This window comes from Micropterus dolomieu, linkage group LG06 (assembly GCF_021292245.1).
Source record: "Micropterus dolomieu isolate WLL.071019.BEF.003 ecotype Adirondacks linkage group LG06, ASM2129224v1, whole genome shotgun sequence".
Lineage (NCBI taxonomy): Eukaryota > Metazoa > Chordata > Actinopteri > Centrarchiformes > Centrarchidae > Micropterus > Micropterus dolomieu.
The window spans coordinates 18,661,720-18,686,045 of NC_060155.1; the positions used below are offsets into that span (position 1 = coordinate 18,661,720).

Consider the following 24,326-nt stretch of genomic DNA (forward strand, 5'->3'; position numbering starts at 1 on the left):
CCTTGAGATCCTCGGGCAGAGGTCTGTTGTCTGTTCCAGAGTCTCGACTGAAAACTAAAGGGGACAGAGCGTTTGCTGTCAGGGCCCCGAGGCTCTGGAACAGCCTGCCCGAGGAAATCAGGTCGGCTGAGTCAGTGAACTCTTTTAAGTCCCTTCTTAAAACATACTTTTATAGGAGAGCTTTTCCCGATCTTATTTGACTTTATTTTATCCCTTTTATTTTATTGTATTTTACTAATTTTATATTAAATTTTCATGCTCTTATCTTTTTTTTTTTTGTATTATTCTTTACACTTGTTAAAGCACTTTGTAACTTGTTTTTGAAAAGTGCTCTACAAATAAGGATTATTATTATTATTATTATTTAAGATGCCTCATGCAAACATATAACTTCACTTTTGATCATTTTACATGAAGCTGAAAATAAATGAAAACAGCAGCATAAATCATCAAGTTTATGTCACTTACACTTCATCTTTCTCCATTGTGATTTGCCACCCGACTTCATCTATCGCTATGCTGAAAGGACATCATTGAGGTCTGAGAGTGCCATTACCTTTCAAGGCTGCTTCAGAAGTAGATCTGCCCAGAGATCTAATTGTTTTGTCGATATTTATTTGTCAGATGAAAAGCTCCTGCGGTCCTGAATGGTGCAGATTTTATTATGGGGAGAACAAAAAAAAGGGACACGCCGTGGCAATTTTCTCAGGAGGGGACTCTTTTGTATGTGACACCCTTGACTTCCTGCATGCTGCTAAATGGGCGCCGGGTGTCAAGGAGATGTGTAAGGTGAATACTTCATTTGTAACAAGGTTATACTGTGTCTGTCAGGTGGAAGAGGCCACTTGGGGTCACACACATACATATACTTGCACATAAATACATTCATTCTCAAGAGATGTATGCTCAGCAATGTGTACACACTCACAAACGAGCAAGGAAGCAATCTCAAGCGTTCTCTCTCTTGGCATTTCTTTTGCTTTTGTTAGTTGTTTATAAATCACTGACTATTAAGTCTCTGTAATCTTCCCATGCGAATGAGATTAAAACATACAAGTTCAGATTTTCCTGCCATTGTCAATTTGCGGTGAGTCTTTTGCTGACAAAGGCAACAACTGCCCACCCACAGATTACAACAAGAATATGGCCCCCCCACTTGACAGGTACATCAGTGTGTGTGAGTGTGTGTGTGTGTGTGTGTGTGTGTGTGTGTGTGTGTGTGTGTGTGTGTGTGACGGACACCAAGAAAAAGGCACGGGGCTCTCCTTTCATCCTCCGCCTGAAAGAATGAATTATTGAGAGTGATGAACTGAAAATAACGTGGGTGAGGAAAGGAGGTGCGCTCCTCCTACACACACTCTGCCGGTCACGGGGCCGGGCCGATGCCGGCACGTTTGCTGAGTGCATCTGGGGAGATAAGATGCGTGCGTGTTTGTAGTGTGTTAAAGCTCTGTGGGTTGAGTTTGATAGAAGATGTTTAAGCGACGTGTGCCTAGGGAAAGAGAACGTGTGGGGTTAAAGTACAGCTTGAAATCTGCCCATGAAGACTGAAGCTTTTTTTTTTGTGTGTGTGTGTTGTGTTTTTGAGTGTGTACTGGTCCGTCTGTCTGGCTGTTAAAAGGAGGAGGTGAATCTTTGTGTTCCTCTGGCCCTGGCCTTTTATCTTGATGGAAAAACAGACAGACAGAAAAGTAAGTTATTCAGACAGTGAACCAAACTCCCAAAAGACTCCTTCTATAGGCCTGTCATGCCCTCTCTCGCTCTCTTTCTCTCTCTTTCTGTCCCTCGCCCATGACCACTTTCACACAGAAACACACATGCACCTGGTATCTATTTAATCTGTTTTTAGACTGCAGGATAATCATCCCGGCTCGGAATTAGTGAGCCATCAGCTTGGGTTACCACTAGAAAAGTGTGTGTGTGGATGTTTGTTTTAATTGCACTGAAACTGAGCTTGCTCTCTTTCCCTCCGATTTATTTTTGAGGGTTTTGTGTATGTGTGTGTGTGCCTGTCAGCGGAGAGAGTAAATATTTGTGCAGGAGCTCTGGAGGAGGTCAGGGTCAACGTATGACAGACAGCCCACTGGGAAATAAGACACACATACAAAGGTAGACTCACACATACACACACATACATAAATAGAGAGAATAAAGTAAAGATGGCCAGAAAAGGAGCAAGACAGACAGAGAGGACAGAGACAAAGAAATAGAAATAGACAGGCAGGAGGGCAAACAGAGAGATAAACGGAGAGAGAAAGAAAAAGAGAAAGACAGACAGAGAAAACAGAGATGGACAGAATGACGAAGAGGGAGAGCTTCATCCCGTAGTTCCCCTTGGCCGCTCTCAGTAATTGGCTGGTATCCAGAGGACACAGAGTAGATCAGAAAGAAGCCAGAGTATGCTCATGTGCTTCATGTACTGGACATCACAAACCATTTTATATCTGGTTTGACCGTGTGTGTGTGTGTGTGTGTGTGTGTGTGTGTGTGTGTGTGTGTGTGTGTGTGTGTGTGTGTGTGTGTGTGTGTGTGTAGGGGTCAGAGAAATAATAGGATGCTATAAACACAGTAAGGGTCTGTCCTGAGGTGTCAATCATGGAGGCCTATGTCTTCTGTCTGGACACGGCTCATGTCTCACGTCCACTATGCAGTCATGTGATCCAGCCTTGTATTTCTCTAACAAAAGTCTTGTAGGCAAAAGTAACCACTGCCACACATTACAATATTTTCTTTAGGAAGACATTATCGTTTTTGAGACACCAACCCATCTGTCGTCTTACCTCTTATGTAATGAACTTTAGTGGTTGAACTGGGATAAAAAGGTGTCGATACTATCAACTTGTCCTACTCAACTACTAGGCCTAAGTTCCTAACAGTTGATCTTTTCCAAAAACAACTACCCATATATGGCCACACACAGCACAGGATCTGACATGAAAATGCATGTATTCACTGATAATTAGCCTGGCAGGCTATTTTCACACCTGTTCTATGGTCAGATGGATTTTTCTCCATGACAAACATCAAAACACTGTCAGAAGTCTGTACGGTGTCAGAAGTCTGTAAAGAGTTTATTATATATTTTTGTGATGTACGTGAAATTCATTTACTGTAATTATGCAGTTACATGCCTGTAAATGCCTTCTTTTTTCAAGGACCAGTATTGCCCTAACATTACTTACCTGATATAAATACTATTTCAGAGCCTGTTTCCTTCCTGCCAGTAATACAATTCTGGTGGGGAAATATTACTACTCTAAATTTCTGGCCTTAAAAATGGTCAAGCATAACAATGTTTAGTCTCAAATACAGGATAACTCGTAAAGTTAGTTCAGGTGGGTTTTCCTTCCACTCTGACCCCTGATAGGAAAATATCTAAAATGTTACTGGTACCAGTGAGCACCTGCTCTGTTCAGGCACTACAAATTGTGCTACTATCCTGAGTAAAGTCTTTCCTGCTACACTTATTGCATTGCAAACCTGCATAGCCACACAACCGTGGCAAGTAGTTCTGTAATACAAATTATTTTTCAATCATTTTAACATTCACATTTGTTATACTTCTTAATAAGAACTGCATTATACTTGACATGTCTTGATGTTAACTGGGTTAAACTGGACCAACAATTACTGTCTCTTGAGTAGCTATGTTTTTCAAGAAGATTGTTTTTGGAACACACATATATCAAAGTTTTTAGTGTTAATCAAACTATTGATCAGATTTTGCAGTGAGAGGACAGATGGTTTTAGCATTGGGAACCTGTGAGCTACTGTATATATATCTGTAGTGAGCTCATTGTTATTACAACATTTCTGTTGTGGTGATGATGCCACTTATAGAAAACTGCCCCACAACACAAAAACAAAACATAAAGGCAATGTAATTTTGTAATTCAGTGCAAAGTTGTTGTTCATACAAAGCAAAAACATGAGGTGTCCATAGTTGAATAAGTAGATATGATGATAAATCCTTAGATCAAGAAAGAAAGAAAGAGCAAATTTAATGCAAAAACAGACAAGCATGTTTGCTCAGGAATTGTATGTGTGTCTTGAGTGTGTGCGTATGTTTTGCAGGATTAGTAGTAATGCTGAATATTATGGTGTTAAAGGTTGTTATGAACTCCAGTTAGGGATTAGAGGTTCTCAACAGGGGGCTGGACTATGATGCTGACATCTCTATCCCACACAAACTTCCTCATTACCACACACAAACCGACACACACACACACACACACACACACACACACACACACACACACACACACCCAGACCTATTACTTCCACTTATCAGCAAGGAAAGTTGTTGACTACACAAACACACTGTCAGTTGGTCATGTTCATCGGCAGCTTTTAAAAGATGCATTTTGCTTTGATAATGCACACCAATGTATAGTGAATCTATTGAATTAAAATTACATGTTTACATTAACATTTGTAATGTTGTGAAGTGCCAGTAATCATATAAAGGGTTTTATGCCCCTTGTTGTGTATGTTTTTTTCACATATAAGGCACAACGTTATTCAATTCGGCCGAAAGCATGTTTCACGGTTATGTACACATGAGCACAAACACACACAAACACACACATACAGATGCGACCCCAGTGGCCGTAAAGGACGTCACATTCAATCTCGTCAGATTTCTCCACTGACGCTTGATGTATCAATTTTTAAATAGCTGGCCTCAACTAACGCCTGGGTAGCCAACAAACACACACACACAGGCCGCTCTGTGCTCCAGGAGCTGTGGCACTCGAGGGGTACTAGAAGGGTTCCAGCTTGAAAGCCTGTTGCCATGGTGACCATTATGGAGCTCATCTCCCGTGGGCCAGCGAGCTTTACACAACTTCCCTCTCAAAAGAACACACACAGGCACACGCACACACTCACTATACCCCCCAACCACCCACCCACCCATACAAACACACACACACACACACAGAGTTTTCTCCTCTTTCTGGCCTTTATGGTAAAGCCGGCGGGGAGCCAATGTTTGACTTGAAGCAAGTGCGACAGAAAGCAAGAGAACAGAGCAAATAACAGTTAAACTAGCAAGAACATTTGAAAGGGAAGTGGAGGAGAGGAGACGGCTCCCAGCCAGGCAGAGGAAGTGTTTGTTTCAGAAAAGTGCAGCTGATGTGATTTTGTATACGTACAGAACTGCCTGGCTGAATGTAATTAGGATGTAATGACTTTGACTATGTGATATCGGGTTTGTGTTTCAGTGTGCACACTTGTGTGTGAATATGCACAGGCCCTTTTCAACCATTAACCGAACCCACTTCCTGAACTCTTCCGGTACAGTCAGCAGTTTCTGTCATTCACACAAGTTCAGTACGCTTGTGTCTTAAACAGTCACTCAGCTCCATTTCCTTTTCCTTTTTTCTTTTTCTCGTTTTATGCGATTCTGAATAAGAACACTATATTTGGGTTTTGCAGTCAAATAAAACAAGCAGAAGCAGTATCAACAGATACTTGGGGGTAACGGATTCGCGATTCTGGTCAATCTGATGAATGAATATTTACTTTCCTTTTACCTTCGGCTTGCTCTCCTGAGGTAAATACCTGGCTATTTAGGTGCTAAATGCTCCACTATGTTCAACAGCTAGCTGCTTTGTCTGTCTGCTGTTTGGTGCTGGGCAGGTCACGTACCGTCACTTTTATAAGAACTTTTTAGCTGAAAACAGCTGCCTGCTCCTGGAAACACAGTTGATATGTGGTGACAGTGAACTAAACCTGTAAAGGTGTGAGCCATAAACCACAACAATGTGTTAAGAGATGCTAAAATGCTCTGTAGAGTTGAGGGGATCTGCAGTTAAGAATTCATCACTACATTACACATCATCACTTGATCCATTGTTAATATAAATACACTGATTAGTGCAACTTTTTAAAGACATGTCCTGGTTGTTTGGTGTAATACACTTATTTATCTATAACTTGTCAGATTTTTTATAATTGATTAAAGAATTTGAGTAGAGTAGAGAAAGAGTAGAATTGAATATACAAGAAATAGAATACAACAGAATTCAATCACTGTGCAGTGTTTTCCCAAAGGAAACAGTTGGGCTGTTCCCTTTTCAATCAGTGCGTTGTGACTGAGGGTGTGTCTTGAGTAGCAGGACTATATCATATCTAAGAGCTATCGATTGGCATAAATATACTAAGTCTCTCTGGTGACCGGATGAATATTTAATAAGATACTGGATCTGAGGCCACTCTTTGTCTTTAGAAGAAACACATACACACACATACAAGCACCCTACGTACTGTACAGTTACTTTGGAGTTAGCTCCTAGTTCTACAACATAGTTTTTGTGACTAAACTTTTGTGCTCCTGTGTGTCTTGTGTGTGCTTTCTGTGAGTGCATGTTTATGTGAGCTCTGTCTTACTGCCTCAGCCTTCTTGTCCCTTTTTCATATCTATGGTAAATCATTAATCATAAGGGAACCAAGTCAAGTAACACATTTCCCATGGGGCAGACACAGGGAGTAGCTTGAGAAAACAAAAAGAGGCAAGAAGAAGGGGGAGATGGAGGAGAGGGGGGACGGGAGAGAGAAAGAAAAGCTGGAGTGAGAACGAGGTGGAAAAGCAAAGTAGAAAACAGCAGATCAGGAGAAGGAAGCGCCACTCAAAGTGGCCAAGCTGCCATTCTTGCAGAAAGTTTTTGATCAGGCAGTTGTTCGGACGCCAGGCCTGGCACGGGGCGCCCTGTCTGTCCTCTAGCGTAGGGGTCCTTTGTGCCTGGCCAGCGCCCGGAGCCAGGACTCTCCGGATGAAACATCCCCAGAGAAAAGCTGCTTTTCCACCCTGCTCCTACAGCCCAGCCAACAAGAACACACACACGCACACACACAGAGTCACTAGCACAGCACATAGGCACCCATTACCTTGGAAGCTGACAGGAAGGAGGAAAGAGAGCAGAAACCCTTTGAGAATTATCACTCCCTTTCCTTTCTTTCTTTCTTTCTTTCCTTCGTTCTCTCTTTCACACCTACACACACACACATCCCCTTTCTGGTGTTCTCTCGGGTCTTTTGGGGATTGTGCTAGTGGACTTTGCTCCCCTATGATGAATGATTTGCCTAAAAATACTGTCTGTATGCGAGCAAGAACAGCGTCCAGGTGGAGGAACTTACCTCCACAGTGAGAAATCACACCACTTTTAGGCCACTTTTCCATTCCTCTATCTGCAGGTTAACCATGGCGTCGGACATGCACATGTGCCTGTGAACATGTGTATTACAGTGATAATTTACAGCCTTTCTGGGACGTGTAGCTTGATTAAATCCGTGACCTTCACCACCAGCACAAGCAATCAGCAAGCCAACACACACGCTCACACATACACACGTGCCGCATACTTAACACTTTCTCGCTGAAAAACGCTCAGCGCACGAACATGCAATCAGCACCTGGCGGAATCTATAGCATCACTGATCAAACATATTCGCACATACACATATGCATACACACAAGGTATATATCGAATTGCATTTGAGACACTCATTTTCCATACATGGGGTTTTGTACACCTTAATACTATTTACCACCTTAGCAGAAAAGGCTTGCAAGGACGGGAATACCAGGCCTACGAATGTATAAATAAATACATGCGTAATCTTTATTCAGATTACCAGAGGGAAAGTCGGAAATTCCATTTTACTGCCTAGGATGCAAAGGGGAAATCATTCAAGTCCCCAATCTACTTCAGCAAGCTGCTCCTGTTGAGCGGTAGCGTGGTTTTCCCTCCCCAGTTTTATGACTCCACATAATGACTAATATGCAGCCAGCGTAACAGCCATAGCAATAGTCATATTATGTTATTGTGATTATTGCTGCGACTGCAGCTGTGTATTTTTGTTCCCCCGGTTGCCTGAAGATCTACAGCTTATATAACGGGAATGACAGTGGATCTGCTGTTGCGCCATGTTATTGTATTGTACAACAGGGCCGTCAGCCTGATCTAAAAGTATCTCATATAGACCCAATGTCACAATATATTAAATCAAACTTTGTTTTCTTGTTCTTGCCATGGGGGCTGCATGGCACATCTTATGACCTATCAGTATCTGTTGTAGAACCTCTTTTGTTGCATAATTCCTCATGTCGGTTTGCATTTTCTTGAACATTTTCTACCTTTTTGAGTAACTGTTGCCCTTTATACTCTTCTGACTCTCCTTTATTTTCACACAGTCTTAAAGGTTATTACCGTGCACAACCTTGGTTTTATTCTTGTAGTTTTGACCATAATTTCTTTCAGTTATGATAACGTACTCACCAAATTGAAATCTGGGAACTTCAGACATTTAGACAGGGCAAGAAACATCAGCAGTCGGACGACCAGACAGGTGGTACACAAGCCAAAAATTTAGCTAGATTATTCAAACCACTTTACTTGGAGGTACAACTGAAATTGAATGCAAGGTCTGTAAAAATCCCTCACTGTACAGGAAAAGTGTGTGTCCTCACAACTGCGGTCGGTAGGTTAATATTAATTACTAGTGTGTTGGTTGATAATTGTTGAGCGGAATATACAGTATAAAAGGTGTATTGGCACAGCCTCTAACACAGTGTTTATCTGTCTCCTCACTCAAGCGTGCAGACCTGGTACCTACAAAGCTTCAGCCACAGATGCCTACTGCACCAAATGTCCTCCCCACAGCTCGTCTCCGCAGGAACAAGCCTTTGAGTGTGTTTGTGAGAAAGGTTTCTACCGTGCTGAGACCGACCCACGGGCCATGGCCTGCACACGTGAGTGGCAGAAAACTGGCAGAAACTCAAACCCATGCACATCTCATTAGCTACAGTTATACAGTTCGAAGCTAATTTCATACCACACTGTGTATTCACTGTAGTCAAATATTTGCTTTCGACTGTTTACATTTCTACCTCATAAAATGGCATTAAGAAACAATAATTTAATTAAATTTCATTTAATTAGTTTGCAATGTATTCCTGTAAGAATTTACATTGAAGGGCTGCTCCATTTATTCATTTTTCTATCTATAATCCCTCCATGCATTTTCCTTTTCCTCAGCTGCTATTGATTTACACAACACTAGAGATACAAAACACACACACACACACACACACACACACACACACACACACACACACACACACACATCCATGTCTGTCAGCTGTGTGGTTACAGTCCGCAGATATCTCAGATGAGAACACTGATATGGGTGATACTCGGGTAGAAATGTGATGATGTTTCTTATTCTTTGTCTGCTTCCCACTCTCAGCCACACACACACAGAGCCAGGGGGATCAGAACCACTTCCTCATGAACAGAGACAGCGGAGCATAGAAAGGATGGGGAGGGAAGATTGGGGGAAAGAGGGGAACAGAAAGAGATGGATTGAGATAGACGGAGGAATGTGGGGGGTGGGAAAGGACGGTGACATGGAAGGAGAGAGAGCCTGAAATATGGACACGCACACACGTGCACACACACACCCAAACCCATTATCAGGTTATGGTAGATTACACTCATTAATCGTTGTCACAGGTGAGATGTGTAACGGTTGGTGTTATCAGCTGGAAATGAGTAACGGTTTGTTCAAGTATGTATGGGCACACATGAGCACACATGCGCACACACGCGCACACACGCACACACATGCTGGTGAAGAGCACTGAGGAGGATGGAAAAGGCGAAAATGAGAAAATAAGGAGCAAAGGTGAAAGAATTTGTCATTTAGAGACATGGAGAATGACACTTTAGACACAGGCAAAGAATAGAACAGTGGGGGAAATAGGGGATCTATCAGAGGCATATAATTTAAATGTCATAAAAGGCAGATCAGTAGACACAATGATGGACAGTTAAGTTTGGCCGAGGGAAGTGAGGGGATGGAGAGAAGAAAAAGACAGAATTAGCAGGATCAGTCAGCACAATCCTTTAGGAGATTTATGACTGACAGCCTCAATTATCCACAGCATGGCCTCCACCTCCCCAGTCCCAGTTTTCCCTCATTCTTTCAGAGAGGCTCGCCATTGGGATGGCTAATCAGGAAAGTCCCAGGCTTTGCCAGCGGCCCCCTGGGGCTCAGTGCTCAGCCAGGACCTGATGAGATGTCAGGCTGAATGGGCATCTACTGCCAAATTTCCATATGGTTGAGATATCTGCACTGTGCTGTGCTGTGCTTTGAGCAACCACAATCAGAGGTTTCCATAAGAGTGAGACACAACAAGAAGTCTTACCTTGATGATGTGTTGGAGGTTTGTGGTTCGCTCAAACTGTCCCTGCTGACAATATTTAAAGCTGATCTGCCAATGAAAAAACACAGAAAAAAGGCCAACATGTAGATGTACTTAATTATTACAACAACAAGGAGTTAGAAGATGGTTGCTAACTTTGGACACAAAGATAGCACCTCCAGTATTTGCTTCTCAATAAGGCCACATTCAGACCGACAATATCTATGCATTTGAATGGCACTACTACGTTCACACAGCGAGGTTGCCAAAGCAGAGGGCTCAAGCAAAAACACAGGGTTGTCCAGCAAAAATGTTGAACCTGCCTCAACTTTTACTGCAAAGCAATGCAACGTCCTCTTTCAAGGGAACATTCCTTGTAGATTACTTTGTAATGTCAATGCCATATTCCTAGTTTTTACCTCAAGATCATTGCATTGCGAGATTAAACCTTCTTCCTGTTCAACTGGTTTGATGGAGGAAAGCTTTAATGTGAAGCAAAAGCAGGAATTGCTCAGTCCGTGACAAAAATAGAAACAGAGAAGCCAGTGAAAAGTGAAGGGTGTACGAGCACCATCCAAGTTGGGGATCCACTACCTCCACAAAAGCTTTTGTGGTCCTAAACAGAATTTAACTGAATTTAAACTCAATTTGTTATAATTCCCAAATTTGTATAGGAAATATATAATTTGTACCCCAGATTATGTACCTTAAAATTACACATGATGTCTACACATCTACAAGGGGCTGTGAATAAATCAAATCAGTATAAAAGAAATTAGAATTTTATCTCAATGGTTTATTTAGAGACAAAATGCTCCTTACAGTCCTATGTTAAAAACTCAGTACACTGCTTCAGTTGCAGTTGCTTCAGTTACAAAACTATTTGAAATGTTATTCACATATATTACCTAGATTTTGATCTATGTATCAACATCAACACACTTCATCTAAAGATATAATAAAGAACATTTGTGTGTCGCTGTGTCTCTGTTTCCTTGAGGATGATTACTGACACACTTTTTGGACTCTGTGATACACTAATCATGTCAGCTGAAGTTCAGAGAAAATTACCCTGGGCACTTTCTATGGATCATTGTCCACTCACTATTTATTGTCTGCAGTGCAGCCCCAAAGAGTATCAGTTAACTTCACGTGGTAAAAACCTCCCTGCAGCCGAGCGCCAACAATTTAACATCATGTGAATTCTCTTAAGATGGATTTAAACTTCGGCTGCGTCATATATTCTCCTGCCGTCGCATTTACAATCAGCCAAGCTCTTTTAATCACTGTCCATTTCACAGCTATTCATTAATCGAGAGCTAAGTGTCTGCCCTCTGGCTGGAGTCAGTTAATTCATTTTTTCAGCGTGAATTCTGTCCTTAATAGAAACTGCAATACATTTTGTAACGAACATGAAGACAGTGTACGCTTACAGAATTTTTTTAGGTGTACGATACAGCTCACCTAATATACCCAGGGTATAGTGTGCCATTTATTGTAAAGGGGAACTCCAACAATTTTCCACATTAAAGTCTGTCTATAGGTCTTGGGGAGTACTACAGCATATGTGAAAAAGGTTGTATAAAGCCTTTTGTGGCTCCAGAAGGAGCTGTGTAAAATAAATTTCACTTGATGTGATGTCACTTGAGTCTGCGCTGGCTGGGGCTGAAATCTGCAAGTTTGAAAATGATAAAATTATCTGGGGGTGGGAAGTTAGAAAGAAGTGAGCTTTACCAAACGTCTGTAGCACACTCCTCATCTCTGCTTGAGAATAGCAGCCCGAGGCTGCATTTGCTGCTACTAGCATAACACACCTGAATCTGTTAGTAGTCGAGTTGATTTGTGGGTAATGTAGGTGGCATGTTTTCAGAAGAAAGAAGAATGCATTGAGTAAAAAAGGCAATATCTGAGGTTCTGCTGCATAGATTTTGATCCTGTTTTTCTAAACTGTCCGTTGTGAGCCCGACAATGTTAGAGAAGCACAATACGAAATCTGTGGAGCGCACTTTAAACAGGCCTCACCGATAGACACAATGCCTTAGTGAGAAACAGCAAAACATTTTGTTTACAAAAAACTCCACAGGGTCAGTTGAAAAAGATTCTACTTTCTGGACAAAAATGTTTTTTAACAAGGTCACAGAAATAAATCTGTGTGCCTCTATCTTCCCTCAGGTCCTCCATCTGCTCCAGAGAACCCCATCTCCACAGTGAATGAGACCTGTGTCACATTGGAGTGGTCACCACCCAGGGACACAGGAGGCCGAGGAGACATCACCTACAGCCTCCACTGCAGTAAGTGCTCAGGTGATGGCAAGAAGTGCACACCATGTGGTAGCAGCGTCCATTTTGTTCCCAGGCAGTTTGGTCTCTCGTCAGCCACCGTGCTGGTCACCGAACTGCAACCGGACTCCAACTACAGCTTCACTATTGAGAGCCAGAATGGAGTGTCAGATTTAAGTCCCACACCCAGAGGAACGGCAGTCATCAATGTCACTACATCACAGACAGGTGAGAGCATACATGCATAGTGGGGGTAATGTCACTCCTAAAAGTACATCTAAATCCCCAAATTTAACTATGAATGTCACAACACCAGCTTTTGTTGAAACAGTGTAATTTGTACAGGTGGCAGGGTGCTTTAAGATTTAAACTGCAGTTAAAACTTGACATCAAGAAGGATTATACAGGATTCCACTTTTAAAGGCTGATAAGAAAAGAAAATAGAACATATTCATTAGCCCGAACTAGGAATTGGAAGGATAGTGAAATCAAAATTGTCTCCTGATTGCAGTGTGCTCACAAATAGTATGAGGCTTTTAACTATAAAAGCACTGCTTTCCTGCATCACTCTGATACCACAAAATGACACCTCTGCCTGCTCATACAATATATAATCACGCGTTTTTCACAGTGTGGTCCTGTGGGAAATGTAAGAGAAGTGCGTATGACAGGATGGGCGATGACTAATAGGCTTCGTTCTACGGATGTGTGTGTAATAACAGGAGGGGGGAAAGGTGAAAGGGTGTAAGAGGTTGTTAACCTCATTAACATCCCCACATGTCACACGTGCTACTCTGGACTACAGTATGTCACTTTCCACCCACACAAGCCTGTGCCCCTATGTGGGAAGGCAGAGAATCAGTCGCAGGGTTTGCACATTAATAATACGAGCAGATCACAGACCATACACACACCGTAGAATGCTGTGATCACACAAGTATGAAACACCTTGTAAGCCCACTCATTAGCAAAATTACATGACACACACTTCAAATATGGGTCTTCTCATTATAGCACAGTAGGAATCCATCTAAATCTGCCTCTTTACATGCTTTCCCCCCCTCATCTCGTTGAACTTTACTCTCTCTTTGGTGCTCATGCTTTTCCTCACTTGTTCTTTGTTTTCCTACAGTGAGCGTTGTGTTGAAGGAGAGGCGGAGCAAGGACAGTGTGACTTTGGCCTGGCAGGGTCCAGAGAGACCCAATGAAGTGATAGTGGAGTATGAGGTCATCTACTATGAGAAGGTGAGAGAGAGACACACATTTTTAAAGGGCCACTCAACCAGTTTGACACATGATCATCAGATTAGTTGTTTTTTTAACAGAAAACCCGTGTTGCAACCTGGTAGTGGGGAAAAGCTTTGAAGAAATACTTTGACATTTTTTGGAGGTATTTGGGAGTCATGTTGGGAGGTATTTGGTATTCTCTTACTGAGGGTTAGATTAGAAGATCGATACCACTTCCATGTCTGTGTGGAAAATATTAAGCTATTGCTTGCAGTCGATTTATTTTAGCTCAAATTCTGAGGAAAATCAAGGGGAAAATAGCTAGCTTAGTGTCCAAAGGTTAAACAAATCCACCTTCAAGCTCAAGAATTACCCATTCCATGTAGTTTGTTTAATCCATACAATTTGCTGCTTTACGAGGAATTATTTGCCACAAAATAAAACAGCAGATTGTTGTTTTTGCACCACAGTTTCTGTATGGATTAACAAAAGACATATGTAACATATGATAATTTGTGAATTTTAAAGGTGCTGGTAGGCAGATTTTGTTACCTTTATACAGAGCCAGGCTAGCTGTTTCCAATTTGTGTGCTAAAATTAGCTAACCAGCTGCTACCTGTAGCCTCATGTTTAGCATGCAGACACGAGAGTAATAATAATATAATAATAATAATAATCTTTATTTGTAGAGCACTTTTCAAAAACAAGTTACAAAGTGCTTTAACAAGTGTAAAGACAATAATACCAAATCTCCATCTTCTCATCTTACTCTCACCAAGAAAGGACATAAGCATATTTACAAAACTGACAAACAATTTCTTTAAATGCAATGCTAAACTCTGGAGCAACTCTTTCACTTGTTTAACTCAAAATGTTTCTTTCCTCTCCTTTTGTTCTCTTTAATCTACATGTTGTCTAGGCTCACAGGACTTGAGTTTTGCCTTAGGCATGTCTGTAATGACTACTCATTACGTACACATCTCTCTCTCCAATCTCTCTATCTCTCCATCTCCATCACCATATACCTCCCTTCTCCCCTATTCCTCACACCAAGCCAATTAACAACACATCTGTCGAACAAACCTTGTAAAACATGGCCAAGGTGATGAAATTAAGCCTGTGTGTGTGTGTGTGTGTGTGTGTGTGTGTGTGTGTGTGTGTGTGTGTGTGTGTGTTAGCAGGCATTAGCAGTAAAATAGTGTTAATCCGTGTTGTAGAGTGTCTTCCATTAGGTAGAGTATCAGCCTCTCTGCAGGGAATCAGCTTACTGACAGGCACACTTATTCTTTATTCATCTACCTACACACATATTTGTAAGTGCGTGCGCAAACACACTCACACACACACACACACACACACCTGCAAGGTAGTCGGGGGAATGAAGAGTAAAGAGGGTGTGATTTGGGACTTGACAGATGCTCATGTATAAATGTGACCAAATGGTCCAGTGATGAACAAATGAAAACTAAGTGAGGTGTATGTGGCCCCATGGAGACGTTTAAATTAAAATATTTGAGCTTTCTATTATTTTCAGACTTTCCAGTTTTTTTTCTGTCTCCCTCGATAAGACAGTCCATTGCTCTTTATATAACACTTTTGAGTATTTATATAATTTCATCCTCTTTTTACCCACAATCACTTTATTTCTCTGACACCTAATAGTATCTACTGAACTCTCCTCCTGCTCTTTCTTCCACTTCAGAATCAGCGGGAGCAGAACTACACGGTCTTGAGGACTAGCTCCAACATGATGACAGTGGACGGGCTGAAGCCAGGGACCACCTATGTGTTCAGGGTCAGGGCTCGAACCAATGTGGGCTACGGGAGCTACGGTGGAGAGATTGAATTGGAAACCAGCCACGAAGGTAAAGGGATGAATAATAAATATTTGTTTACTCAGAATGAATAAGCAATTTCACTTTTCCTTTTTTTTTTACGCATCATCTTGTGTAATTGGATTGCAATTTTTTCATCAATCTTCCTGTTTTCAAAATGTCCCTGAGGTTTTCCGATAAAAATTGGAATAGCAGTCAGTTGCTACACTATAAATAGCTACATGCCAATTATTTAAATGTATAATATGCATTTCCACATTAAATTATCAAAAAAAACACTAGACCTATGTTAAATATTTTGTTGAATTGTGTACTTACAACAATTTCATTCAAGGTAATTGTGCGTTTCATTTACTCGCCTGCTGCTGGCGTCATATCCACTTTAACCCGTCTAAGTGCTATAGTGTAACTTATGGGTAACATTGGATTATGTGTGAGGGAGGAATTTGGCAAACAAGACTAAATATAACATGAATTCAACTTCAATACATTACCTCGTCTGTGGACATGATTTATACCTGAGTCAAGAATCACAAAGATTGACTGCAGAGCAAAGAGTATGGCATATTATATCACAGTGTAGTAAGACCCTGATTCATCCCCCCTGCAGTTTAAATCAATCTGCCAGATGGTCATGAAATAGCTCACTTTTCACCCGAATGGCTTCTTCAGTTCTGTTGTCAGACAGAAAAACCTCAGCAGCCTCACAGGCTGTGTCATCTACATATCTGAACCAGTGGCTTAAAGGTATCCTAATAATAAAAAGTATCAGGTAAAAAGGAGACAACCCAATTACACAATGAATCAAAGCAAACATGCTTTCCTGGATTGTGAGGTTTTGATTCACACCAACGACAGGAGCAAAATCTTACGGGTAGAAGAAGTTTGCACCCACAATGAAAACCATGAATTGAAAAGACAGAAAATGAAAACACCAAGCATCCTCAGATGTTATGTAGCCATCGGGTGAATAAATTTAAACTTGACTGGACATCTTACTACCTAGATGATGTTTAATTTTCCCCACCTGCAACTATACTGCAACGGCAGTGCTCTGTATAGAGCGGGATTTTTTTCCCTCTTCTGAGTAAAGGAGACTGACCACTTGCATTTAGAAATGTATTCTGGACTTATGGTTTGGAGGAGAGGAAGAGTCAAAAAAAGAGAAATCTATGCCGGGGTCGATCCAGGCCAGTGGGGCCAGGCCTCACAGCTATGGGCATTCTATGCTATAGCTCTCTCCTAATGTTTTTAGCCTCTCTGTCACTCCTTTTCTCATTTGTTTGCTGTCATCCACTTTCATTATCGCTTCATTATGTGCTCTAGGATTTTCTGCTTTAGAAGCCCCATAATGTGCTCTTCAAAGTGAACATTGATTCCCAGACAGGCAGGCAGAGGGGATAAATCAGGTAATGTATGGCACTGCGCTGTAGATTGTCAACGTAGCATACAACAGGCACACATTAGCCTACTAATCATTCAATAATCAGTAAAAGTAATTCAAAGTAGGGTTTCTATTCCTGTTCTGCAACAAATATCTGGAAGATGACAGTAAAATACAGAACCCAGGTTGCGTGTCACTGGTGTCTAGTGCTGTTACTGAACCTTCATACAGCAGATTCATATCTGAGTTCAGTGCTCTAAAATACAAGATTCAGCTGACCACGCAGCAAACATTTCAAGGTTATCTAATCAGATCAATTCCATTGATTGTTAAAGAAGGCTGTGCATGTGTGCGGCAGTAAATGTAATAGGAGATCAATGCTTACCTGTGCCTTGCCTAGGGGCTCTAATTTGCCTCTTCAACACACACACACACGCACACACTCATATATTCATACACATACAGACACACGTGCCTGCTCATGCTTAGCTAAGCCAGATAAATGAGGTATTTGTTTTGAGTAATGGCTCGTTTGGGGTGGCGTAAAAATCAATGCATCTTTGCAGAAAGTTCTTGGCGGTAGCCTTGTTATGTGCAATGTTAACATATCCATTTGGACAGCGCGGCCGAATGGGAATGGCTTTCACGTCCACTCTCATACCCTCACAGGCGATGCAGAGAGGGAGAGCGCTTTTCATCAAGGACCTTACTTACTATTCCACCCACCACCCTCGCTCCTCTCTTTTATCCTCTCTTTTACTCGTTTGCTGCTCTCTCTTTTTCCCTCTTCTTCAACCTCTTTTATCTTCTTTTCTATTGCTCTCATATTTCATTCTCTCTCCCTCTTTCCTCCACCACACTCACTTTCCTGTCTGTTTTACTCCCAGACTCTCTTCGTCTTTTCTCCTCTCACTTTCCTCCCGCCGAAAACAACCTCAGCTTCTTTCCATCCTTCTTTATGCTTTTGTTTATTAATCCACTGTGTTCCCTTTGTCTCCTTAATAGATGTTTTTGCTATCGGGGACCCTAACCAGTCCACCATTCTGGCTGTGTCCATCGCTGGGGGAATCGTTCTGCTCATCTTCCTGGTGACTTGCTTCGTTGTCAGCGGAAGGTAGGGTAAAAAAAAAAAAAAAAAGAGACACAAAGGTCCTCTAGACATGATCAGTATGAGCTATAAGCACCACAAGATGGGGCGAAGAGCAGAGGGCAGAGGTAAAGTGTAGTGTTGGTACTAACATGTGGCAGGCAGCCCGGAAAGGCGCCAGGAAATTTCAAAAACCAAATGAGTACCCTAAACAAGTGTGTTTGTAAATCATGTATTTAACACATGAAATACAGAAGGATCAGTCTGGTCATTATCTTTTTAATTTGTGGTTATTATGAACGAATCCCATGAAAAGACCAAAAACTACAAATGTGTCCAACAGCTAAGTATAGGCTGTGTATCCAAAGCCTGATCTCTTTCCTCTATTCCATAGAATCAGAATCAGAAGGAGCTTTATTGCCAAGTAGTGTTTTTCACATACGAGGAATTTGCTTTGGTGATGAGGTCCTTAGACAAACATGCAGCTGACATAAATAAATCTAGAAACATATAAATATGGAATAAACAATGTAAGTTATATAAGAATAATAAAAAGAATCGAGAAAAATAATACAGCTATTTGCAGAGAAAGAACAATGTTGCAGATATTTACAAGTGCAATATTCCAGGATGTGTTATGCAAGATGTATTGAAACGGAAAAGAATATTGCGTACATTAATACATAAACTGACAATATAACAACGATTAACAATTAACAACAAATATGTGTAATGTGCCAGGTTTGTGTATGATAAGAAATGAAATGAAATAGTATTTACATGTGCAGAGATATTTGTATTATTTGCAAGGGGAGAGTGTCAGTGGGGGACCCAGACTAGCTGTAGATGGGAAGAAGCTGTTTTTGTGGCGAGAGGTTTTGGTCCTGATGGACCGTAGGGTCCAGGGTGGGAGGGGTCAGCTGTATTCTTTCCTGCTCGCTTCAGAGTCCTGGAGGCGTACAGGTCCTGAAGTGATGGAACATTGCAGCCAATCACCTTCTCTGCAGAGCGAACGATACACTGCAGCCTGCCTTTGTCCATGTCAGTGGCAGCAGTGTACCAGATGGTGATGGAGGAGGTGTGGATGGACTCAATGATGGAGGTGTAGAAGTGCACCATCATTGTCTTTGGTAGGCTGAACTTCTTCAGCTGCCACAGGAAGTACATCCTCTGCTGGGCCTTTTTGGTGAGGGAGGTGATTTTCAGCTCCCACTTGAGGTCCTGGGAGATGATGGTGCCCAGGAAGCGGAAGGAGTCCACAGTGACTGGGGAGTCACACAGGATGATGGGGGAGGGTGGGGCTGGGCTCTTTCTAAAATGCACAACCATCTCCACTGTCTGAGCGTTGAGCTCCAGACTGTTCTGGCTGCACCAGGTCACCAGATGGTCGATCTCCCACCTGTAGGCGGACTCGTTCCCACCTGAGATGAGCCCAATGAGGGTGGTGTCATCCGCAAACTTCAGGAGCTTCATGGACTGGTGACTGGAGGTGCAGCTGTTGGTGTACAGGGAGAAGAGAAGAGGGGAAAGAACGCAGCCTTGAGGGGAACCAGTGCTGATGGTCCTGGAATCAGAGACATGTTTTCCCAGCTTCACGGGCTGCTTCCTGTCTGTCAGGAAGTCATTGATCCACCTACAGGTGGAGTCAGGTACGTTCAGCTGAGAGAGCTTGTCCTGCAGCAAGGCCGGGATGATGGTGTTGAATCAGAGCTGAAATCCATAATTAGGATCCTGGCGTAGGTTCCTGGGGAGTCTAGGTGCTGAAGGATGTAGTGAAGGGCCATTTTTACTGCATTATCTACAGACCTGGTGGCTCTGTAGGCAAACTGCAGGGGGTCCAAGAGTGGATCAGTGATGGATTTAAGGTGGGACAACACAAGGCATTCAAAGGACATTACCACAGAGGTCAGGGCGATGGGTCTGTAGTTGTTTAGTCCTGTGGTCCTTGGTTTTTTGGGGACAGGGATGATGGTGGAGGCTTTGAAGCAAACTGGCACATGGCATGTCTCCAGTGAGGTGTTAAAAATGTCTATGAACACAGCTGATCAGCACAGTGCTTCAGGGTGGATGGGGAGACACAGTCTGGCCCGGCTGCTTTGCAGCGTTTCTGCCTCCTGAATAGTCTGTTGACTTCCCTCTTGAGAGAGTAGGGGAGGGGGTGGAACTGGCCTGGCCCGGCCCTGTCCCCACTCCTATATGCCTCCTTCTTTCCCAACCATAGCTGTCTGAGTTTGGCTGTAAACCAGGGTATGTCATTGTTATAACTCGCCCCGGTGCGTGTTGGTATACAGCTGTCCTCACAGAAGCTGATGTAGGACGTCACAGCATCAGTAAACTCATCCAGATTGTTGGTAGTAGTCCTGAAAAAATCCCAGTCAGTGCACTCCAAACACACCTGGAGGTCCTCACCACAGCTTTACATAGCTTTAGTTTCTGCCTCTATGCAGGAATCAGAACCATGTCGTGGTTCACCTGATAGGCACTTCTAACTGTGGTGTAGCAGTGATCTAAAGTGTCGACCCGTCCACCCTCTCTGCTTGGACAAAACTGTCTGTGTTTGGGGAGTGCTTAGCTAAGGTTTCCTTTGTTAAAGTCACCAAGAACAATAACAAGGGAGTCCGGGTTTGTATGCTCCACACACAGTATCCGGTCAGCCAGCATGCGCTGTGCGTTGTGCATGTTAGCCTGCAGCAGAATGTAAAGACCAGAGTGAATGAAGCAAACTCACGGGGAGAGTAAAACAGTTTACAGTAAATGATTTCCATGATATTCCAGATCAGGAGAACAGTGGAGAGAGAAGAGAGGGATAGACTTCCATTGTTGACCAAAAATGCAAAAGAGCCACATGCTGGCTGACATATTATCTTGTTACAATGCACATGGCTGCTACATTAAATTGAGAAGGTCTCATTCACTCTGTATTGCCACCATAAATACTCACTACAGCACCAAATCTTCCACTTGGTGTCACTTCATATCGCTGTGCCTCTCTCTCAGGGATTACATGTGGGTGTGGCAAAGCAGGGCCTCCAACTTTGACATTTAAACTGCTGCCAAAGCCTAACTAAAGGCTGTGTTATTCTGTATGTGGACAGCGTGGACTCCCTATGATCACTCTCTTTGAAGGTTAGGCTGCCGTTAATGCTCAAAGAAGGCCAAAGAGGAGAAGGAGATGAGAGGGAGAAGGGAAAATAAAAGAATGCAGATTGGTGAGAGGCGAGAAGATGAAAGGATTGGAGTTAGGAGAAGGCTCTTTGGACAAAGACGAAAGGGACAACATCAGGAGAGAAGAGGAGAGGAGAAAAAGGGATGACAGGCATCTGTGATTTACCGTGCCTGTAACTGAATGTTTATCCTCCATGAGCTCGGACTAGATTAGCCACATGTTAAGAACTACACACACACACACACACGCAAACATGCACACACTAATGTACACAAGCTAAAAACATTAGTATTGATTCAGGTGATTGCTTATCAGGCTGAGTGCTCTATTCACTATTGACTAGGAGTAGGAGGGATGTAATCAGTGGAGACTGTCCTGTGTGGCGCCCACACACACACACACACACACACACACACACACACACAAGGCATGTGAATGGGAACACATCAACATTTTTTTTAATCAGAGGGGAATTATGAGGTTGTATCTGTAAGAAGCAAAACAACCTGTTAAACACAGTGCGCTATGAACACACATGATGACACAAACACACACTAACACTCAACTAATCAGGTTTCGCAGGCTGGGGAGGCGTTAACTAGGTTTTACAGCAGGGTCGATGCACTGCCGTCAATTTTAGGCCTCTCTCTTCCTCTGTCTCTATCTGTCTTTCTACCATTTAGAGTTGGGGATGCTTAGGGGGAAGGGGTGTTGATTACCGCTTTCTATTAAACAACATCTATACATCTGTCAAAACGTGTGTGTACGTGTGCACAGGTGGAGTGTGCGCTGTGTTTGTATCTGGGGAATGAGGCGAGGATCAAAGCTACATCACAAGAGAGACAAGAGCGGGAGAGAGAGAGCGCGAGAGAGAGAGCGAGCTCACGGGGAGAAAGATAGACACAAGCAAGGTAAAGGAGAGACGCAAGTGGAGGATAAAATGAAAACGTATTAGATAAGCAGTGGGAATGGCAGACTGCAGCAAGTAATGTGTGTGTGTGTGTGTGTGTGTGTGTGTGTGTGTGGGGAGGTACATCTAAAATGTGTTTGTGCCACTGGAGAGCTACATTTTGAGAAGAAAGAGGAGGAGGCTTGAGAGAGATGGAGAGAAAAGGAGATTGATGGAGGGAGGAGGAGAGCCAGCGGCACAACGGGAAGAAGGGAGAGGTCCAAAGGAGAACAAGATGAAAAGGTAGATTATAAGAGTGTTTGAGAGAGGAGGAGGAAGAGTAGGAGAGATGATGGGTGGGCGATTGCACTGGTAGGTGCAATAGGAGAGTCATAATTCAGGTTTTGGAGGAACTGGGAGAAATCTAAAAATAAGGATTTGGTCTCTCTCTTCTCTTGTTGTCCATACCTCCCTCTTTTCATCTACTACACCTTCCATCTTATCCGTCAATCAGTCCATTTCTCTTTCACCCCCTGCTCTCGTTTCACTCCATTCAGCGCTCTCTCTGTGTCTGCTTTTCTCTTCATTTCGCCCGCCTTTGGCTCTCCAGCTTTCATTTCCTGTTCCGTTCTTGAAATTTACATTTGGATGAAAACCCTCTGTAATGTATCAAGAATCTGATGTATTTGCTCAGGCCAGTTCAATGTGGACCGTGATTAAAATTGGAACTGAAATGGACACTAAGAGTCATCCAGGGTTGAAATGATTTCCCACCGGACACTTGTAAGGTCAGCTGTTTAAATAATTTCCACAGTAGTCACTAGACTGGAGAGTGCTGGAGAGCTTTTTGTTCTTGTTTTACACCTAGTTCGCCGCTTGAACCCACAATCCTGACCACATTCTGAACACCTTTATAGCAGGGTTTTTGAATCACTACACTATAAAATATGCCCATAGTCTCTCTGTCTGTCTCACATATACCCACTTCCTGCAGCCTTTGCTGGCAGGGTACTGAACAGCTACGCCTCATAAACGGCCTGATTTGCAGGCCATTCTGTTCTGTCCTGTTCTCGTTTAATAAAGTGCTGTTATGCTATTGTTACTGCAGGAGGGAAAACATGAAAAAATGTCGAAAGCTCCTCAGACGCAGCACGGCGCTGACAAATCACACCAGTTATTGCTGTGTGCGTGCCATTACTGCTCTGCGAGTTAATGCGTGCGGGTGTGTGTTTGTGTGTGAAGTTGGTGCTTTTGTCCTCCTGAGGGTGCTTTGGCAGGCTGGCAGGTGCGAGTGATGGGAAGCTCGCAAGCGACTGGCATAGCCATGGATTCAGCAGATGGCCTTTCACTCAAAAAGCGCTCTCCCTTTCGGTTCTTGCTTTTTCACACTGCTTGTTAAACACGTTACAGCTTCTGCCTCCCAGCATCTGTGTGTACGTGTGTGCACCTCTGTTTTGTCTGCAATCTAATGATTCTGCAGCCTTACAACCATCTTCTTTCTCGAATAGCTGCAGGCCTTGGTTATGTGCCAGAATCCCGTGTGTTTTTCTATGTTCATGTTTTTAATGTGGGAGTTCTGGGTGAGAAGTCAGTGTGAAGTTGTTCCATTTATGTGATGCCTCTTTGTTTTTTGTTTTTTTTAAAAGCCTTCTCATCTACTATGTGTCTCAAAGTCTGCCTTTATGGAGTACATCTGTTGTCAAAGCTGGAGATATTCAGCAGGGAGTCAAGGACCGCAATCTGTTCAAGAAAATGCCTGAAAATCTTATAATAATTGTAAAAGTGATTATGTGGATGTCTAGTTAGTCTTTCCACAGAAGTAAGATCAAACAGAACTCTATTGATCACCGTCTTGCAGTGTGGTTCAGTTTTTACCCACGACAAAAAGAAGAGAACGCTTTCCAGGAGCTGTCCCTTCAAGCATAGTTTTCAGAGAAAAACATCCTTTTTGGAGGAGAGTTTTGAATAATAAAGAGTGAAAGGCAGAGAGAGAAAGCCACGCTGGATAGTGAGATTTCTTTATAATGTGGCTGATTCTAGCAGAAAGACTTCTCAGTCTCACTAATAGAGAGCTGTAACAGCTCTATCCTTTTTAACACAATAGCTTGTCCTGTTGATGTCATGTTTGTGCGCGTAAGCTCTTTTACCTCCGCAGCATCTGTTGTGCAGCCCAGGGTTATTCTTAAAAACTTAATGACACAAAAGAGGAGAGGAAGGATGGAAGGGGGGGGGGGGGGGGCATGTGCTG

General features: G+C 42.7%; 2 protein-coding genes across 7 annotated transcripts in view; one reads left to right on the forward strand and one right to left on the reverse strand.

Moving 5' to 3' along the window:
* The window catches only part of LOC123972071 (C-C motif chemokine 13-like), a 66,609-nt gene extending 56,331 nt beyond the window's left edge, over nucleotides 1-10,278 (reverse strand). The window contains exon 1 of the mRNA XM_046051295.1: nucleotides 10,214-10,278. The gene's annotated coding sequence lies outside the window, so the exon portion shown is untranslated. The remainder of the gene's footprint in view (nucleotides 1-10,213) is intronic.
* epha4b (eph receptor A4b) overlaps nucleotides 1-24,326 on the forward strand; it is an 89,974-nt gene that overhangs the window by 39,365 nt on the left and 26,283 nt on the right. For 5 of the 6 annotated variants that reach the window (XM_046051285.1, XM_046051286.1, XM_046051289.1 and 2 more), the window contains 5 exons: nucleotides 8,600-8,755; nucleotides 12,383-12,718; nucleotides 13,623-13,735; nucleotides 15,420-15,582; nucleotides 17,942-18,050. In XM_046051285.1, coding sequence (XP_045907241.1) covers nucleotides 8,600-8,755; nucleotides 12,383-12,718; nucleotides 13,623-13,735; nucleotides 15,420-15,582; nucleotides 17,942-18,050 — 877 coding nt within the window. Of the gene's footprint in view, nucleotides 1-8,599; nucleotides 8,756-12,382; nucleotides 12,719-13,622; nucleotides 13,736-15,419; nucleotides 15,583-17,941; nucleotides 18,051-21,966; nucleotides 22,186-24,326 lie in introns of those variants that run through there. The other variant, XM_046051291.1, reaches the window with a different exon arrangement.